Below are 19,885 nucleotides of genomic sequence, written 5' to 3'. Positions count from 1 at the left end.
AGCTCCAAGAATCCCTTGCCCCCATTTCCAATTTACCTTCTTCTTTTCTTTTTCTCGAGTCTTTCCCAGTATGTTTACTACAACTTCTTTTCGTAATCATAATCAAAAAACCAGAGCTTCAATTTCCCAGAACCTTCACCTTTTCTTATCAAAAAGTACATTAATTTCCTTTATTTTGTTTTCTCCCAATAACTACTTTTCTATTTCAGTCAAACCCCTTCCTATCATCTCCATATCCATCTAGACCGTGTGACTTTTCCCCAAAAAAGAAAGAAAAAAACTCAATTTTGAAAACATGTTCATCTCTTTTTCTCGTTCGCTTCTCCCAGAAAACTCTTCTTCCAAAAGCGAAAAACGAACGCTTAAAGCCTCTGAAGATATCTTTTCTGAGTAATCCATTTACCCGTGACTTCTTTCCGGATGACGCGCCAAAAACTTCTCTTTTTTATCCCATCATGACCGCTTGACAAGTTTCTTCATATTTCTTTTTTGTCACTCCTTTTCTCTTCTCTTAGTCAGTTTTTTCCTCTGATTAATTGGCTCAATATAGTTTTTCTTTGTGTGTCCTGTCCTCCTGGCGGCAAATGATGAAGGCGGGTTTCTTCTCACTTTTTTCTCTTTTTTAAAGTGATCTGGAGCTCTGTGAGCTCACCGCCTTCTTCTTCTTCTTTTCGATGAGTTTCTTCTTCTTCCGATTGTCCTTAATTCATTGAGAAACATGCCTCTGGGGGCGACTAATGCATTTCGTCATTTCATTGGGTTATCTTCTTCTTCTTCTTTCTTCTTCTTTTGTATTTGTTCTTTTTCTTCTTTTTTCTTTTTCTTACCCAAACTTCCCTCCCATCAACTTCTTTTTTTTTCAGACAAAAGCTTCTCCCAATGTCAAGTTTCTGTTAGAATTCAATATCATGAATGCATCTACTGTATCATATGAAGAATTGGAACAATTTGAGCCAGTTCCCCTACTCAGACACTCGTATCAGTTGACTGTTCTGTATACAGTTGCCTATGGAGCTGTGTTCTTTACTGGAGTTTTGGGAAATACGTTCGTCGTTTTGGCAGTTTGGGCTCATAAGAATTTGAACATCACTACGGATTACTTGATTCTTTCGTTGGCTTTGGCGGATTTGTTCATTCTATGGATATGTCTTCCGACCACTCTGATAAACAGTATATTCACAGGTAAGGTTTCTGGAGTTTCGGATAGTGTATCCGATAGCCCTGGATAGGATTGTTTTCTTGATTAACCCGGCTAGCTTTTTTTGAACTCGTCTCGACTCACAGTACGGATTCGTCATCTAACTTACACAACTCTAATCCAAATATCTCTTAATTTCCAGAATGGCTCTGGGGACAATTTTTCTGTCGACTATCCACGTGGGCGAATGCCTCAACATCGTTCGCATCAGTCTACACTCTAGTCGCAGTCACTGCTGATCGATATCTTGCAATCTGTCACACACTGAAATATAACACGAGCTGGGACCGAGAGTACACGAAATATGTCATTTTCACAGTATGGTTTGTCGCTGCGATCTTTGGAATTCCTAATTGGTATAACTATGACTTGGTAAGCATTGAATGCTGGAAATAGAGATGTTCAGTTGAGTTTTCAGATAGTCTGGCAAGAAGGCAACTACGGTTACCGGTTATGTACATCTCAAACAGATCAGAAATTATATTTTCTTTTCGTAAATCTTCTGTTAGCCTTCATTGTTCCATTTGGATTAATATCCGGGCTCTACACAAAAATCTTCATTACGGTGTCAACTCACAGAAGCTTGGCGGTTGATGCAAGGGTAACTTTGAGAACTTTGAGAACTTGAAATTCCAATAATTTTCTAATTTTCCAGGCCCGCGAAGACCGTGTAAAACTGCGAGTCGCTACGATGATGCTCACCGTAATCATAGTATTCGCGTGTTGTTGGCTCCCACTCTACTGTATTTTCACCTACTTTTTCTTCTTTGCCGATCAAAGATCCGACCTGTTTCAGATCACTTCCATGGTTAGTTTCCCCAAGTTTTCAAGTTCTGAATATCTTTTTAATTTTCAGTTGATCCGTCCAATATTCCAATGGATGTCTCTATTATCGAGCTCTCTAAATCCAATTATTTATATTGCATACAGTCATAAATATCGGAGAGCATTCAAGAGTATTCTACTGATGCCTTGTAAGACGAGGTGGGTTTTTGGTCAGTTACATTTTAGAACATAAATCTGAAATTCTAGATACGAGAGAGTGAGAAGTACAATCCTCCGTCGTCACTCCAGAGGTGGCAAATCCACAGCAACAATCTCAATGTCTAACTTTGGCACCGAGCCAACAAATCTCGGCGGAGCAGCCAGTTTACTCATTGAACCAGATGGAAAACAAGTTGAAAGATCCACTTCTGATTGTTAATACACTCATTTTCATGTAGCAAACCCTTCCTTTTTTCTACGGTTCTTTTTTTCACGTGTTGTTACCATCTTATCGCTTCAAATGACAAAACAAAGCAGTCTCTTTCTTTATTTAAAAATCAAGTTACAAGAGATTATGATGCTTCTTGAATTCGCGAATAAATGTTTGATAGTATTTAGCCGATTGTTTCATGGTTCTTGTCTTCTCTGGAGACTCGAAATCGACACGACAGATTCCGAATTTCACAGCGAATCCGTCGTCCCATTCGAAGTTATCCATGAGGGTCCAGAGAGTGTATCCAATCACATTACAACCATTGTCGAGAGCTGAAAATAGTTTTGTATTTGCAAAGCATAGTCATTGCAACTGCGCTCCACTGAAATTACCCACTGTCGTACCTTTCGCAACAGCTTCCAAATGTCCAGTGATATACTTGATTCGATGTTTATCATTCAGAATATCCTCTTCTTTTTTCTCCTCTTCCCCAATCAAATCCATACATCCATTCTCCGTTATAAACACCGGAATGTTTTTATATTTCTCTTTGACGTACTTTAAAAGCGCCAGAAGGCCGTCGGGAGCGTAACGAACCCATGTCTCGCCACAAATTCTGCAATTGCCTTTTTTGTTTTTTTGGGGACTGAAGGGAGAAGAAAAAGGAAACAACTCCAAAGATTACTACAAACTTTTCCCATTTTCCTTCGACAAAAGCATAAGAAGCGTCTCTTTCGGATTGAGAAGTTGGAGTCTCGTCATCAGAAATATCACGGACCATGTGACTGAGATAGTAGTTGATTCCAAGAAAATCTGTGCTACCTAAGCAAAATAAGATTCTAGATCAAAGTTTTCTGAATACTTCACGAGCAACCTTTGATCATCTCTTTCTCTTCATCTGTAAACTTTGGAAGGAAGGGTAATTTTTCTCTCATCGTCGCTGGAAAATCGCCAGAATCCGTGAGAATTGGTTCAATTGTATAATTGAAAAGCCAATCAAGAGCACGATTTGTCGCCTGAAACGTAGTGGATGAAGCTAATTGAAAGAAGTGAAACAGACCGATTGGTCATCCGGAGAATCAGAAGCAGGGAAACAGAAACGACCTCCATTTGTAATTCCGATGATTCCATCTTGAGTTTCTTTATAGTTTTTCTCGTAGTTACGGTAGATTTTAGCATGGGTTAGAAGCATGTTGGTGGCAGCGCTGAAAATGGAGAATTTGGTTTTCTAACTTGGATTATGGCCAGTTCTGTGGCGGGTTTGTGCTCATTCAGATTATTTTTCGGAGTGAATTTTCTAGTATCTCAAATTGGATTCTCGAAGGATCTAGTTAAATAAAGACATTCGGGAATTCTTCTCTAAAAACTCATTACAGTAACCCAGTTCCAATCATTCTCCCTGTCTCAACTAACATATACGGTGCCTGCTCATGATTCTCAATCTCCGGACGATCCGGACACAACCACAATTCTCCTTGAATCTTGACAACAGATGACCATGCTTGCATATTAATTTCATTGAATGTTATCCACGTTTTCACTAAATCTCCAAACTCTCGAAAGCACAAATCCGCGAATTTGACGAAATGTTCACAGTTCTCCTTGTTCAACCAAGATGTTCCATTGTCATAAATAGCCAGTGGCATGTCGAAATGGAATAATGTCACCTAAACTGTTTTTCTTCTCTTATTGCCTGAATCCTTCATAACAAACATACAATTGGCTCAATTCCATTGTCTCGTAACAAAAGGCAAACATCACGATAATATTGAATTGCTTCCTTGTTGATTTCCGAAAGTGTTCCATTTGGGAGGATACGAGACCAAGAGATCGAGAAACGGTAGCTGGTGACACCGATCTTGGCGAGGAGAGCCACGTCTTCTTTGTATTTCAGACGACCTTCACAGGAGAGGGTAGGATTCGAATCGTCGCGGATTCGACCGTATTCAGAACGAATTGCATCCCAAGTACTGATTCCACGACCTGGATTTTAAGAAAAAAAGATAATTTTTTGGGTTGTGACGTTTCTAAAACTTACCATCCAGCTCTTTTGCTCCTTCAATTTGATATGCCGCCGTGGCAGTTGCCAGTTTAAAATTCTTTGGGAATCTAGTTGGCAGCGACATTTCTCCAAACAACGAATGGACACAACTGACGGCGGAAAATGGTGATAAGAGAACACAAAAACTGTTTTGTATGACAACTTTTCCTCTGCGAACAATCGGGTTATGCAAATGAAAGGTTTGTTTGTTTGATTGAATATTGATTTGTTTCTTGTCGAGTGAGCTCATTGGATCAAAATGCAAATATTATTTATGTACATGTCTTGGAATACCAGATCAGTTAAGGAAATAAAAATAAATAAATAATCGAGACAGAGTTGTTTTCAAAGCTTTTTGAGGTGCTGAGAGCATTGAATGAGGCAGACGGAATCTTTTTGAATATCGGAAAGTGAGTAATCACGGAGGAGACGAGAGCAATCATCAATTGTGATGGAATGACATTCAGGACCTTCTAATGTACAAGTACACGTCACACATGGAGTGATTCTCTTAGTTTTTCCACGGTTCACAACTCGTTCATCCACGAGGCAATAGTCACGATCCACCCATTTGTTGAGGTCGATTTCTGGAAGTTCTGAGCAAGACATCGGGGAGTTTCTGAAATTAATAAAAATATTTTGTTGTCTGATTTCCAGAAACTCACGCCAAATCATCAGGCATCAAGAAAACATTCGGTTGAATATTGACTGCATATTCACTATTATCACAGATCATTCTCGAGAGACTCGCTTTTCGAATCTCCACAAGTTGATCTGGAGTGAATCTGACCATTGCATCGTTCGTCTCATAATAGAATCGATCACATTTCTTCAATCTTTGCATTTGTTCTCCGATTAAACATGCAAGAGTTGGTCCAACAAGTGCTCCTCTTGTAGGTGATTCACTCATTATTCCAGGGAATAAATCAATGTCATCCACATGAGAATAAGCTGTTTCAAGAGCGGTCACAGCTTCAGAAGTCATCGTGTCACGGAGATCAGAGAAGGTTGAGGCTTTTCGAAGACCACAGTATTTTCTAGAAATGGAAAATTAGAACCTGCTAAACTTGTCTTTTCGAACTGAGAAATGTATAGAAAGCTAACCGATACGCATTGTATCCCTGTACTCCATGATCTCTTGCTCTCTGAATATTAACTGCTGGTAGATCTAATCCAGTCAGCGGTCCTCCTGGTTTCGCGAACAAATGATTCCTCACTGCTGTCACGATATGTCGATCGAATGCCATACTGCTCGCTCCAATCAATCCCATCAGAATCGACTCCATATGTCCCGAATTCTTATCGTAAACTGGTGATGGATTGGAGAAAGTTTCAGTTAAATTGACATGATTCGTCATATTCTGGAATTGGTCATTCATTCTTGAGAAGACGCCTCGAATCAGGGAGTGACCGAAACGGAATGCAGAGGTGGACATCTCTTGAGAAATTGTTGCATCACATTGATCATCATATCCCTCGAAATATCCACTTGTCTGTGGCATCAATCCCCATTTTTCCATGTGTTGACAACCGAGAACCACTGGTAGCCATTCCTTGTAAATTATATTCTGGAGTTGGGCAATGTTGATTCGACGGGATTCCTGAAAATATAATTCTTACTTAATTTTCGGAGTTTTCCTCACCTGGAACAACTTCTCATCAGTCCAGAAATTGTTAATTTGCTTCAAATATCTCGCAATTCGGTTATGTTCTCTCAAGAACAAGTTATGAATCGCTGTCAATCCAGGCTGCTCATTCACTCGTTCATCTCCAGCAACGAAACATTTTCTCTGTCGATTCTGAAGATTCGAACGGCAATCTCTTTCTTGGTTTCCTTGTGGAAGAGCTTCTTTGTTAAACCTTAAATTTATTTCAGATTTCAAAATTTTAAAAATAATACTCACCCAAGATCAGTGAAATTCAATTTTCCATCACTGAAAAGTCTCAATTTGTTTGCCTCGCATTGAGTGGATCCGTAGATTGTAGAGGCATCCAAAAACGAGGTTAACTGGTTCAACTGATTACGGTATCCCAGGGAGACTTGAGCCAACAAACTCCTTGCAAATGGCATACATCTCGGTCTTCCGTCATTATGTTTTGCTGGGAAGAATGGATCATCTGGCTCAATTTTAATCGGGAAGCAGTGAATAGAAAGAGTTTGAGCTGAATCACAAGAAGAACAATTGAGAATTGTATTCTTCGGACCACGAGAAATCGGAGAATGCATCATATCGTGATCGAGAATCTGACCGAATTGCATCAACATATGAGTGAATTTCACATGGAACTTCGGGGCGTCGCTATGAACAATGTTCGAGATTTTACGAGCAGATGGGAGTTCTGAACCGAGAACTGAACGAGTACGTGGAGTGTCGAAACCATCGTCATAGGCTGGATCCAGAAGACGTCGCATTTGAGTGAAGGCATTTCCGAACTTTGGATTTTTGAGGTTATTACACCATCCAGAGTATGAACGGTATTTGGAAGTATGGTCACATGGAAGAGGTTCCGGAAGACATTGCTCTTTCGGGAGAGGGTCACGGGCTGGAAGATTTAAAAACAATTAGTTTTAATAATGAGGCGACTTACCCAAAAACGGTGTAAAATTTCCGATAACACTTCCAATATCGATTTGTGGAAGAATCTTCTGAAGTGTTGCTACATCCAAATCCGGTAATTTCTCATCTTTATTCAACCCATTTCCTGTCACCAATATATTCGTAGCCTCTCGAAGGACTGATGCAGTTCTTGCAATGTCGATTGATTCCTTCTTCGGAGCCATCAGAAGAGCATGAGAGAGTAGAGCAGATGGAGAGGTATCAGCTATCTGTGCACTGATTCGTCTTCCTTCACCTTCCTCATATCTCTGCCATTGCTTCAATCCCAGACGAATCACTTTTTCGATCGTTTCTTTTGTGATTGGGAGAGTTGTCAACTTCTCTTCATCTTTGAATGATTTCGCATTGAATGGTTGGATTATTCCAGTTGAGTTACAACTCAATGGGCAATTTCTGAAACGAGAAAAAAAAAACAAATATTGAAACTAATTTTCTAAATCTTACCCATAATCATCAGGAAGTGAGAATGCATGATGTTGTACATGTGTCACCGTATCCGTATTATCACAAATAATTCTTGCCATCGTTGTCTTCCGAATCTCATCAATTTGTTGGACAGTGAATGCAGAAGGAGACACGAAGTTCTCATACCAAAACCTGTCTCCCCGTTTAGTTTGAGTCATTTGATGAGCAAAAAGACATGCAAATGTTGGTCCCAGGAGGGATCCTTTTGCTGGTTGTTCAGATAGACCTCCAACAAACACATCGATATCTTCAGGAGATTCATAGAGACGTTCGAAATCGGAGATATTGACAGATGGCTTGAACTGAAATTCTAAACTAATGAGAGGAGGTTAATTAGAGTATTACAATAGATTGGAGAGCCAAAAACGAGTTGACTTCTTCAAGTTTACAGAATTTCCGCCAGTTCAGATAACTCGGAAGTCCATGATCTCTTCCCATTTGGATGACCATTGCTATGATGTCAACGGAATCTGCTTCGTCTTCTGAAAAACCATTGATATGTATATACAGCAAATCTCAATAACTCACTTTTCTGGAAAGCTGTTTTCAAGAGAGGAGAGCTATGAAGTCCTGGTTTCTCGATTGGAGCATTCAAAAGGAATCTCAACATTCCATCGATTTTTCCCTTTTCGTAGATCAAAGCAGGATCATTGAAATGCTGAAAATCATTCAGTTCTTATGAAATTATAAATAAGAGTTACTTTCAAAAGGGATTCACTTCTCGTCTGGAATTTCTTATCCTCAATACTGAATTTACTTGGAAGGAGAGTCAAAAAGAATTGACCGGCTGCTGCAGCAAAGACATTCGAAGCAGATGCATCGATATTCTGAAATTCAAACGAAAAATTGAGTTATAAGTATAAGTTCAAAAGTTACAATATCATATCCAGAATCATATCCATTGTTCTGAAGTTTGATTCCCATCACTCTCAACTGCTCCTTTCCAACTAACACTGGAACCATTTCACTGGAAAATCAAGTAAAATTTGAACTGGGAACTCAATCAACTCACTTGAAAGTGACATGCTGGAACTGAGCAATCGTGATTCGTCTCGCCTCCTCGAATAGTTTCTGATCATCCCAATGAGGGTTCACAGAACTCAATTTCTCAGCAATCAAGTTATGTTGACGCATCCAAATTGTGTACATTGCACCGGATGTTGGCAGAAAATTTATTCTGAATTCTAGCTATTTTTTGTCTTTACTTTTTTGTTACCTATTATTTCCAGCCAACAAACAGGGTTTTCCAGAATACGATCTACAAACAGAATTATCCAAATTCGCTGGAGGGATTCCCATCTGATTATTGAATCCTCCGACGGCTCGAAGTGCTAATTTTCCATCTTTGAATAGTCTCATCCGACTGACAAATCCATTTGTATTTCCGTAAATTTGACTCAAATCTAGGTAAGATGTCGCCATATTTGCCTGCTGGCGTTGGCCGAATGAACACTTTGGGTTGGGAACTGGAAGAGAACGGGAGTACGGAAGACACTTGACATTTTCTGGAAGGTTGAGTTAAATTGATGAGGTGATGCAGAGTAAACTAACTTGATTGAAGTGAGTCATCATCTGGAACTGTTATCTCAAAGCACTCGGGATGGGAACCGTTTCCACGACAACACGGAAGAGGCATCGCTTTGTCATTGCCATAGAAATCTCCTAAAAAGTAGAGCTCGGTATGTTGCAGTTGCGAAACGTCTCAGTTGCGAAATGGCTAGATACGAAGTGTTCTTTCTTCGCTGATCCCCTTATCATCACCTTCAAACACCTGATTTTCTTTTTCTCCCTCATTTGGCTTTTTCTCAATATAATATCTACTTCTTCAGGTACTTTCCTCAGTGTGAAGTGAACAGGCTACCGTTTCACCGAAAGATTATTCCGCGCGGAGAGACGCAGAGTGACGTCATCTCCTGCGGACGGTGTAGCGGAACGGATTCTACTATAAAAGAGAATGAAACTGCGGGGGATTCTTTGACTGCTTCTTCTTGCCAAATTGGTCTGCATGTAAGTGTCTCTACTTCACCTTTCCTTATTCTTCATTTTTCTTCTTTTTTTACAGGAAGATGTCTGACGAGAAAGAAAAAAGATCATTGAGACCTGTTGCCTTTGTGGCAGTGGTCTTCTCAACTGTCGCCATCACATCATGCCTTATTACTTTTCCATTAATTTTACATTATATTCAAACACTTGAAAGTCAAGTTCAACTTGATTTGGAGTTCTGTCAAGCCAGAGCAAGAGATATGTGGAAAGAGATGTTGGATATTGAGACTGGAGGAAAGAAAGATTCTGCGAAGTTGGCTAATATTGTACTCAATCATAGAAGACTCGAGAAGCGGTTAGTTGTTTTAATAACATTTTACTAGAATTCACAAAGCTATGTTTTCAGTGACACCCTCCAAGACTTCTGGGCTCGTCGTCTTCACGACCAGGAGCTTCGTGACCAACCAGTGGGATACGATAACCCATCTGTCGGTGTTGAATCATTCAACTCCGAAGGAGGAGGCTGCTGCACTTGTCATCGTGGACCACCAGGACCAGCTGGAGATGGTGGACGTGACGGAGTTGATGGAGTTGATGGAACTCCAGGAGAGATCGGACCACCAGGACCACCAGCTCCACCAGGACCAGACCCGCACTCTCTGTTCCCACCACAATGCCCATGCGAGGCTCCACCAGGAGATGCTGGACCACCAGGACAACCAGGACCAGACGGACCACCAGGAGCCCCTGGAAATCCAGGAGAGGACGGAAAACCAGGAGATCAAGGACCACGTGGACCACCCGGAATTCCAGGAGCCCCAGGACAACCAGGACGTCCAGGACCACCAGGAGAGCCAGGAACATACAAGACAGAAGTTGGACCAGCTGGAAGAGCTGGAGCACCAGGAAGACCAGGACCACCAGGACAACCTGGACCAGCTGGACCACCTGGAGAGAACGGAAAAGGAGGAAGTCAAGGACCATCTGGACTTCCAGGACCACCAGGACAACCAGGACAAAATGGAGCTCCAGGAGAGGTTGGACAACCAGGAGACAACGGAGCACCAGGAAGTTGCGATCATTGTCCACCAGCTCGTTTGGCTCCAGGATATTAGATTTGAAAGGAATAAAAGTGTTTTCTAATTTTATCTTTTTGATTTCATGTTTTAAAAAGAAATCACTCACGCTTGAAGATTCGATTACTCGGAACATGAACCATGTCGTCGTAAAGGAACGAAAGGAATGGTGCAATGAGAAGAGAACACGTGGCATGTCCGGATGGAGAAGGAGTGAAAAGGGAAGAGAGAGCACGAGATGATGGAAGGGGTTGACCGGATTTACTGGCACGTGGTGTGGAAATTCCTGGAAGAGGTTCGAAATTTTGTACTAGTTTTCTAATAGATAGACATACCGTCTGCATAATCAGCTGGCAAGAATCGTTTCAGTCTTTCGTATGATGCTCCATTCAATGGGTTTTTCACATTGTTGCAGTGGCCAGTGTATGATCTGAAATCAGATAGATTAGGCACATAAGAAGTTAACGTTTCTTAACTTTTATAAAGGTGACACCGGGCCAAGATAGCTTTTGCTGTTCTATTTGAAAATGGTTAATTTTGATACTGTTTCTAGACAACAAGTGGTTAATTATATTTATGTTGAATTTGTAGAAGAAAACATGAGAAAAAAAAGAGTTTCAGCCACACAAAACAATTTATCTCCCATTTTGCGTTATTTTCAGGTTACACATTCAACACGGTATAACTTTTCATAGTGAATCCATATACCGTAAAACCAGTGCCTGTTAGCAGCGGTATATCTCGATTATCAAAAGGAATATCGAAAAGATGATAACTGACAAAACATAGCTTAATATTCATAGAATATTTCTTCAGTTGAAATAATTTTCATATCTTTAAAGACAGCCGAGATAGGATACTCCAAACCCTTGCTTCTACAGTACCTGTACTTTCCAATCACACATTCTTCAATCTGATTTATCGGACAAATTTCATTCATTTTCGTATTCTCAGTTGGCAAAAACTGCACCATATTCTTCAGACTTTTTGGAGACTGGCTAAAATTTATTAATTATTATTTTCCCATCTAGAAATATATCAGTACTCTGAAATCATTTGAGTGGCAACACTGGAAGAAATTGCTGAGAATGAGAGATATTTCACGTATTGATCTGCATAAGTGTAATGTAACCAAGCAAGTTCCGACTGTTTGAATGTATCTGAAACCCTTTGTTTTCTTCAGATCTCATCGTTTTCTTACCATCAAACTTGTCACTCATCAATCTCTCCGTATCATTGAATAACTTCTCTGTCAAATGAACAGCTTTCGTGGCAGCCGAAGTGATTATTTCTTGTTTCGTCGACTTCTTCAACTCATTTTTCGCTTTTTCACTCGGTTCGAACTCGAAATCATTTGAGAACTCGAATCCAAACTCTTTCTTCAATCCCTTGTTCGGTGAATCTGAAATTCTTTCTTTTTTCGTTTAGCTTCTTTTTTTTGCCTCTCGGTCAGACATAGTCATCGTGATAATATCTAGATATGACGGCTTGCATAATGAGATCTCGTTTATGACATGAGATGATGAAAAAGCATGGATATTCTTGAATTACGACAGAGAGAGAGAGAGAGATCGAAGACAATCGACTATTGACTAACAAGGGTTATCGGAGATTACAGAATTTTTAATTAAAGAATGATAGAAAATGTGCTCAAAAGCAGATCCATCCTATGCATAGCTATGCTAGAACAGATTGCCACTTTTCTAATTTTTGATTTCCTAATTAGAAAATAATCTGGAAATTCAGCAGTTTATCATTCCAGAAGTTATGTTTAAAACCTGAAAACTCACGTATCAAACTGGAAAATGCTCTTTTCGGAGTGCACGGAACGAAACTTGGCCCACATGGAAATGGGCTCGCGGAGCATGTTGAAAAGAATAGAAGAAGCGAAAAAAGTCGTTTCTTCATCTTCTTCTGTTTTTAGAAGAAGAGTGAATGTCGCCGGACTTCGCGCTTACAAACAATTATAATAAAGATGATGTTTCGAGATTTGGCGACCGGTCTGGTTGAATTGTCCATCTCATGGCGCTTATGCATAGATTAATTACGTCATCATTGATTTGGCGAGAGGAGGGGGAAAAAGGACACAAAAAACCAAAGCAGTTATTTTTAAAACTAAACAGTTATCTTTATATAAAGCAAACAATTTCAAAGGGGTAAAATAGGGAACATGATGGAGGACAAGAGATCTAATAAATTCAACAAATACAGGATATTTCTATGATACATGGCAGAATAAACTCTAAATGTTATACTTTTGTTGCTCGCATAGTTGTGACAAACGGCGAGAGAGAACGTCGAGAAGAGAGTGAAGCTGGGTTATGGCAAACGACTTGTACTCCATATGTTTGTTGGTTTGGTGTGCCCACTTGGTAAGAAAGCTGAAAACGTCAGACATTCCGAATAATGCCACTTGACTTACCAATGGTGAATTCTGTTCAACAGAATGAGGACATCGTATGCTACTTCCACTCGAATCACAATCGACAGCATAAGTTCAAGAATTGTTTTCGTCTGAATCCATGGAAGATTTGTCGGGTTCATCCGTGTGGGAGAGGCAAGATGGAACCCAAGCACATTCTCCAGCAGTCTACCCATTTCTCCAATGACTTGCTGAAAAATGAATCATAGACACGAGATGACCGATACATTTGACAAACCTTCACACCTAATTGGTTCGCAATATCCCAAACTTTTGTGAAATCTACGACAAACTGCATCATCAGATTGTGTATTTCTGGGGGTCTCGGCTGGAAAACGAAGATTGGTTAAGGGAATCATTTGATAAACTAACTCTAGCTGAAGCCATTGTTTTCTCCATTACAGTAATACTATTAACAAGATAGATGTGGAATTGAGACTTTCGATATGTATTCCGCGGATTGTCGTTTAGCTCTCTGGAACGATTCGTATATCATGATAACGATGGAACAACCATACGATATAAATACCGAAGAAATTGAACAGTGATCACATGCCAGTTCTGCCACGAAGAGAGATTTTTCTTCCCAGTTTTCGATTTCAAACTCGCAACATATCCAAAAGCTCGAACAGTGGCTGTTGTTGCCTGAAAAAAAACACATTTGATCGAATTTTAAATGAGTTTTCGGAAGATTACCTTCTCAATTATTTGTCGTTCTTTTCGGTGCTTCGCTAGTTCAGTTCTTGCTTCCTGTTCTCTTTTCTTGCGCTCCTTTGGAGTTTCCCGATTTGTTGATTTCGAATTCGGATTTGGTTTCTTTTTCTTATACGTGGTCTTCCGTTTATTTACTGTTGGAATACTTGTCCTATTCTTCTCAGCTTCCTCGCGTGCGAGCCTCAAAAATACTTGTCGAGACGAATATCTTTTCGGCTCTGGAATGAAGTCGGTAGTCGTTCTCTTCATAGTTTTCCGAGTTATCGGATCGTTTTTGGGCTTGGAAGGTTTGCTTAGCGCTGTCATCTCATAAGGTTCGAGCGCCGCCATATCAGAAGCAGTGATTTCTTCCACAAAGTCATCACAATAAAAACTGACTTCGGGACGAGTGTTGATAGGTTCCGAATAATCGTCGGTCTGTAGCCGATCGCATTGTGGTTGGTATTCGTCGGAATAATCTTGAGCTGGTTCCGCTAATGAAATGGAGGGAGGTTTCTGCTCAAAAATTTGATGTTCCTCTTTCTTTGGTTCGAATAACTCCAAAGTGAACGCAAGAGCTGCAGCTAAGATAAGATTCTCATCCCTCTGAACAAAATGTAAATTTTCGTCCATCTGGAACAAAGATATTGAGAAAAAAATTAGAAACCGAAGAGAAAGTACATTTCAGAAGCAATGCTCGCAACTTGACGCTTGAAAAAAAAAGATGAAAGGTGTGCTATTATTTATTGAATAAAAACAGATAACAACAAAAACAGTCGGAACAATTTAACAGAAAAAAGCTCTTCAAATAGCCATGAAATGTTAACAAAGTTGATTAATAGCACAGATATTTAGGAGTCATTCTCTGAGACTCTTGTAGGTCTTCACTTTTCTCGATGGTGTGTGTCTTCTTGTCAACGATGGAGCTCTTGATGGAGCTGAAATGAGTGTTTTAATAGTTTCAAATACAATATCAATAGCATACTGGATGTTGATGGCTCAGCGTCTGTCTTGTCCTTTCCGTCATCTTTTAGCTCGAACTCTTGTTTTGGTTCTCGTTTTGTCCCTTTCTCCTCCTGCTGTGGCTTCACCTTCTCGTGCTCGTTTTCCTGACATGGAATGTACTTCTGTTGCCCCCCCTAAAGTACCATTTTTTTTTGCTCATTCGATGAGTTTTCCCAAGAGAAAATGACCCATAAAGGGTTTTCCTGTGACGTAACCTCGTTTTTGAGAAATTGAGATTTTTCAAAAAATGCAATTTTTTCGAAAAATTTTTTTCAATAATTTTTTTCATTATTTTCCTGGTTTGTTCAAAAAAAGAGTTTAGAACATAATTATAGCAAATTTTATGTAGTTTTTGACTAAAATATGAAACTTATGAAAAAATAATTTTTTGGTCCTGAAAAAGGTCAAAATGTGACACCCTCCAAAAAAAAATTTTTTTTTTCGAGAGCGGCAGAGGTGACATATATGTGGTAAGAAAGTACAACTCATCTGGATCATTTTTCTATATAGCACTATAGTCGCTTCCAGTTGAAAATTAAGGAAAAAATTGCTGTGAAAATTTTCATTTTTCAAAAAAATGTGACATGTCAGAAATGAGTTCGAATTTCTAACATTGAATAAGTTTCAATGAAAATCTTTTCAGAATAAAGATTTTCAGATTATATTCCATGATTTTCAAACAAAAAAGTTCATCCCAGTAGACTTCTCTTGTCATAACACTCGTTCAAATATTGCAAGTTTTTTCATATGGTGGAAATTCAATTGCTCATAACTCCTCTAAAACTGAAGCAAACAGGCTCAAAAACGCTGAAAAATTTAAAAATAATTCATGCTTCTCAAAAATCATAATTGGGTTGTTTTTCCAAAAATTGTTTTTTTTCGACTTTTGATAAGGGGGGACCACATGAAATTTTTCCAGAAACTTGAAAAATTTTTTTTTTTGAAAACAACTTAAAACTAGTGTATAAACAAGAATAGATGCTAAAAACCGTTAATTTGGGTTGTTTTCAAAAAAAAAAATTTTTCAAGATTCTGGAAAAATTTCATGTGGTCCCCCCTTATCAAAAGTCGAAAAAAAACAATTTTTGGGAAAACAACCCAATTATGATTTTTAAGAAGCACTAGTTATTATTAAGTTTTTCAGCGTTTTTGAGCCTGTTTGTTTCAGTTTTAGAGGAGTTATGAGCAATTGAATTTCCACCATATGAAAAAACTTGCAATATTTGAACGAGTGTTATGACAAGAGAAGTCTACTGGGATGAACTTTTTTGTTTGAAAATCATGGAATACAATCTGAAAATTTTTATTCTGAAAAGATTTTCATTGAAACTTATTCAATGTTAGAAATTCGAACTCATTTCTGACATGTCACATTTTTTTGAAAAATGAAAATTTTCACAGCAATTTTTTCCTTAATTTTCAACTGGAAGCGATTATAGTGCTATATAGAAAAATAATCCAGATGAGTTGTACTTTCTTACCACATATATGTCACCTCTGCCGCTCTCGAAAAAAAAATTTTTTTTTTGGAGGGTGTCACATTTTGACTTTTTTCAGGACCAAAAACTTATTTTTTCATAACTTTCATATTTTAGTCGAAAACTACATAAAATTTGCTATAATTATGTTCTAAACTCTTTTTTTGAACAAACCAGGAAAATAATGAAAAAAATTAATGAAAAAAATTTTTCGAAAAAATTGCATTTTTTGAAAAATCTCAATTTCTCAAAAACGAGGTCACGTCACAGGAAAACCCTTTATGGGTCATTTTCTCTCGGGAAAACTCATCGAATGAGCAAAAAAAAATGGTACTTTAGGGGGGGCAACAGAAGTACATTCCATGTGAGCCTTCGCTTCTATCGCTCTTGGTCGAGGAGTACGTGGAGCAGTCCTGCAATTGTACAAATCGGTAATCGGATATTTCAAAGACCTCTTATGAATAATTTGCATCGTTCGAATCCGAACCAACCAGATATGAAGCTTTACTATCATTTCAAGAAGCCATGTCAGATGCGGTACGTTTTAACAAGTTTTTTTGCAATTCAAATTATCATTTTACTTCAGAAATGTAGCTGTGGTCATCAAACGGATCAAACCGGTAGGCAACCGCAAGCAGCTCGAAGTATGTACAATATGAAGCCTCCGGATGAGGATATGATTTTTATGTAAGTTTCAATCATCTGAATGAATTGAATTGATTTATTCAGAAACCCCATAACACTCGCTTCTATAAACACAACGAATTATGAGCCAGCAATGAAAATAGCTCAATTTCACTGTAATTGTAAATATCTTTGGCTTCGTGAACTGCATGGACTTTCGGCATTTATGATGTCCAATTCACTAATGGAAAAAATATTTTGGGCGATAGTAATCATGGCATGTGCGGGCTGGTCGATTGTTAATACTGCGCAAATTTTGAAGCAATATGAAGATGAAGCAACTACGACATTGTTGACAATACTACCAGTAAGTGCACATAAATCAATGAAAACTATGATTTCTTCTTTTGCTTTAGGCTAAGCAATTAAAGTTTCCTACTATGATTTTCTGTCCTCGGAATCCTGATTTCATCAACTATTATAATGTGTTAGAAGGTTTGCTGAGAACGTTATTCCAATTTGAATAATCATAATTTCAGATATGTACAATCACCTAGGTTATATGGAGAACAAAACTAACTTCCACGTGCTACAGTATGCAATGACTGGATTTGGATTCGATAATGCGGACGGTGACACGTTCAATGAGACGTACAGGTTTAATAAAAATTGGAGATATTGTTATAACCATCAATTGCAGAGAGAAAATACATTCGTATTACATGAAATGGCGTGACAATCGAACACAGTATGAAATGTTTGATTTCATGTATAACAAGAATGGATATACTTGTCAAGACATGTTTCAAACTTGTTATGGGGGAAGTCTCACTTATAATTGTTGTGATATATTTCAACCAACATATGCGATGCTTCGGGGAAGATGCTTCCGGCTGATGGATGACTATTATCAAAATGATACCGATGAAGTTTCGAAAGTTTCCATATTTTTCAATAATATGACAAGTCCAATATTGAACAGTGGTGTTTTGGTAATGCTTTAATTACTGATTCTGCAGAAACAAATCCAAATTTAGCCACAACTGGTTCTCTACAATGGTGATTCAAATATCGAGGTTGGGATATATCCGAGGTACTACTTGAACAGTAATGATTGGAATCGTATTCGTTTCTATCAAAAGTCCATGATTCTTCTTCCAAAAAGTGATGGATGTTCTACAGAACCCGTTTATCAAGGGAAATTCACTTGCTTCGTTTACAAGTGGCTAATGCAGTTGATTGATCAGTATAATTGCACAGTTCCTTACTATAAATACACAGTGAGTCGACACAGCAATAAAAAAAGCAACAAAGTTTTTAGCTACCGTATTTGAAAGACGTCCCAATATGTGAGCCTGATGTAATTGTAGACAATTTTGCCAATATAAGCTTAACGCCATCGACAATTGGTTACAAATGTACTCCTGCTTGCTCTCGGATTGAAAATACGGTTCAATTGACAACCAGCATAGACTATGATCCTGATCCATCATATATGTTTCGTATCGAAGCGAGCTTCACTTATTTGGAATACGAACAGTATAAGGAAATTAGAACTACCAGTACAGCAGGTTTTATATCAGAGTTGGGAGGACAAGCCGGTCTTTTTGTTGGAAGTTCTATTATGAGCTTCGTGCAACTATTTAATTCGATATTCATTCAAATTTACAAGTTGTGAGTTTCGATTACAAGCTAGAAAAATCAATCTAATATCATTTTAGATTGAGGAATTACTGTAACAAAAAAGGTATTCGTGTTAGAATTGGTCTTTATGAAACTCATCCGAGTGTACCAGCTGACAAGCATTATGATAGAGACGCCGCACTATCGGACGAGCCGCCCTATCCGCTAGAAACAATTCTGGAAGTCGAAGGACCTCAAGTTATGGACGCAGATGGGATGCTACTCGAATCGGGTGAACCTGTATCCGAGCTAGAAGCAATCGAATTAGAAACTTGGAGTTCCAAAACTTCTTCGTTCACCGACGACTCTGCTTACTATCCAACACCATCCTTCTCGTCTAGTGAGCCCCACTCTACGATTTCCGAGTCTCCGGAAGACGTTCGACTAGCACAGTTGGTTTGGATTCGGCAAAACACAGAGGAAGAAATTTGATCACTTACATGGAAATCTCAGTTTCGACTGGAGATACTTTCGGCTTTCTTCCACGTTTCTTCTGAAATCCAGAAAAATTAAAAATTAAATAAAATATTAACTCTGTACCTTTGGCTGTCCAGGCTCTTTGAAAGCATTATCCTCAACAGGTTCGAGAGCAACTTCTGCGTCAGTCGGCTCCTACAATTTACATTTGAATTCACGCATTTCACAGAACATTTTTTACTACCTCATGAAGGAATTTGCTATTTTTGAAGACCCAATCTCCAACCGCTTCATTTTTCTCATTCAAATTGACATCCCCGGTCATTGTATCGTTGAAAAGTACAGTGGTTTCATTGAAAGAATCAAGAAACATTCGCAGATGTTGATCTCTTACTGGCGATTCTTCCGAACTTCTTTCTTCGTTTGGACCATCAACGTAATCCAGATTGAATGTTTCATTCAAAGTATCACCCAGTGGCATTGGGCTTCCTAATAGTATTCTTTCGGTGACAAATGGCATTCTTAAAAATAAAAATAACTTTTACAAAGAAAAAGTGTTGACTTACCCGATAGTCTGATTGAAGTCTCCAAAACCTTCTGCATCCATAGTTTTGTTCATGATCTCTGTTTCGTTTCTAACAAGACTATTCCGCTTTTCGGTTTTACGAACTTTCGGAGATGTTGGAATCTCGAATTTCGAAGAAGAACGTCTTTTAGCAACACTCATGAAAGTTGAAAGATTAACAACTTTTGGCAATTCATCGCGAGTATCGGTGAACGGCTGTAAAACACATTTAGTTCAATTCTACAATGTCACTTTCTTACCATCGATGACGGTGTACGAAATATGGAATATGGAGTTGATGGAGCCGACTCTCCCACTTCTTCGGAATGCTCAGAATCATCGTCCAAAGTGTCGGCTTCGTTGTCGGAATCCTCTTCGGGGCCCGTTCCGAGAATCCACCACGGCAACGGTAGCATAAT

At 38.8% G+C, this 19,885-nt stretch overlaps 7 protein-coding genes across 7 annotated transcripts; 3 read left to right on the top strand and 4 right to left on the bottom strand.

Moving 5' to 3' along the window:
• Positions 1-908: 908 nt before the first annotated feature.
• Positions 909-2,402, top strand: GCK72_014858 (uncharacterized protein; the record flags this gene model as incomplete). Its single annotated transcript, XM_053730500.1, has 6 exons — positions 909-1,182; positions 1,341-1,570; positions 1,617-1,799; positions 1,854-2,006; positions 2,055-2,182; positions 2,231-2,402. The coding sequence occupies 6 exons, from the start codon at positions 909-911 to the stop codon at positions 2,400-2,402; spliced, it is 1,140 nt and encodes a 379-aa protein (XP_053585272.1).
• A 123-nt stretch (positions 2,403-2,525) lies between these two features.
• On the bottom strand, positions 2,526-4,522 carry GCK72_014857 (uncharacterized protein; the record flags this gene model as incomplete). The annotated part of the gene is made up of 8 exons (XM_003108571.2): positions 2,526-2,728; positions 2,801-3,012; positions 3,089-3,218; positions 3,271-3,412; positions 3,457-3,601; positions 3,810-4,063; positions 4,114-4,379; positions 4,435-4,522. 8 exons carry the CDS (start codon positions 4,520-4,522, stop codon positions 2,526-2,528), a joined length of 1,440 nt encoding a protein of 479 aa, XP_003108619.2.
• Positions 4,523-4,782: 260 nt separating this feature from the next.
• GCK72_014856 (uncharacterized protein) lies at positions 4,783-8,669 on the bottom strand (the record flags this gene model as incomplete). The annotated part of the gene is made up of 12 exons (XM_053730499.1): positions 4,783-5,056; positions 5,103-5,474; positions 5,542-6,038; positions 6,081-6,297; positions 6,342-6,981; positions 7,027-7,448; positions 7,500-7,822; positions 7,866-8,002; positions 8,049-8,178; positions 8,222-8,347; positions 8,397-8,487; positions 8,533-8,669. The coding sequence occupies 12 exons, from the start codon at positions 8,667-8,669 to the stop codon at positions 4,783-4,785; spliced, it is 3,366 nt and encodes a 1,121-aa protein (XP_053585271.1).
• A 63-nt stretch (positions 8,670-8,732) lies between these two features.
• On the bottom strand, positions 8,733-9,156 carry GCK72_014855 (uncharacterized protein; the record flags this gene model as incomplete). Its single annotated transcript, XM_053730498.1, has 2 exons — positions 8,733-9,025; positions 9,072-9,156. 2 exons carry the CDS (start codon positions 9,154-9,156, stop codon positions 8,733-8,735), a joined length of 378 nt encoding a protein of 125 aa, XP_053585270.1.
• An 882-nt stretch (positions 9,157-10,038) lies between these two features.
• GCK72_014853 (uncharacterized protein) lies at positions 10,039-19,882 on the bottom strand (the record flags this gene model as incomplete). The annotated part of the gene is made up of 21 exons (XM_053730496.1): positions 10,039-10,250; positions 10,293-10,451; positions 10,689-10,865; positions 10,915-11,009; positions 11,464-11,577; positions 11,625-11,691; positions 11,781-11,981; positions 12,835-12,893; positions 13,002-13,192; positions 13,240-13,329; positions 13,374-13,476; positions 13,531-13,646; positions 13,698-14,327; positions 14,583-14,632; positions 14,680-14,833; positions 16,512-16,590; positions 18,925-18,977; positions 19,025-19,096; positions 19,146-19,422; positions 19,468-19,682; positions 19,727-19,882. 21 exons carry the CDS (start codon positions 19,880-19,882, stop codon positions 10,039-10,041), a joined length of 3,270 nt encoding a protein of 1,089 aa, XP_053585268.1.
• GCK72_014854 (uncharacterized protein) lies at positions 16,703-18,916 on the top strand (the record flags this gene model as incomplete). Its single annotated transcript, XM_053730497.1, has 9 exons — positions 16,703-16,714; positions 16,764-16,864; positions 16,907-17,168; positions 17,218-17,296; positions 17,341-17,458; positions 17,502-17,793; positions 17,839-18,060; positions 18,123-18,475; positions 18,523-18,916. 9 exons carry the CDS (start codon positions 16,703-16,705, stop codon positions 18,914-18,916), a joined length of 1,833 nt encoding a protein of 610 aa, XP_053585269.1.
• Positions 19,519-19,884, top strand: GCK72_014852 (uncharacterized protein; the record flags this gene model as incomplete). Its single annotated transcript, XM_053730495.1, has 1 exon — positions 19,519-19,884. The coding sequence occupies one exon, from the start codon at positions 19,519-19,521 to the stop codon at positions 19,882-19,884; it is 366 nt and encodes a 121-aa protein (XP_053585267.1).
• Position 19,885: the final 1 nt, after the last annotated feature.

Source organism: Caenorhabditis remanei, chromosome IV (assembly GCF_010183535.1).
Source record: "Caenorhabditis remanei strain PX506 chromosome IV, whole genome shotgun sequence".
NCBI lineage: Eukaryota > Metazoa > Nematoda > Chromadorea > Rhabditida > Rhabditidae > Caenorhabditis > Caenorhabditis remanei.
This window is presented reverse-complemented; position numbering and strand designations above follow the sequence as displayed.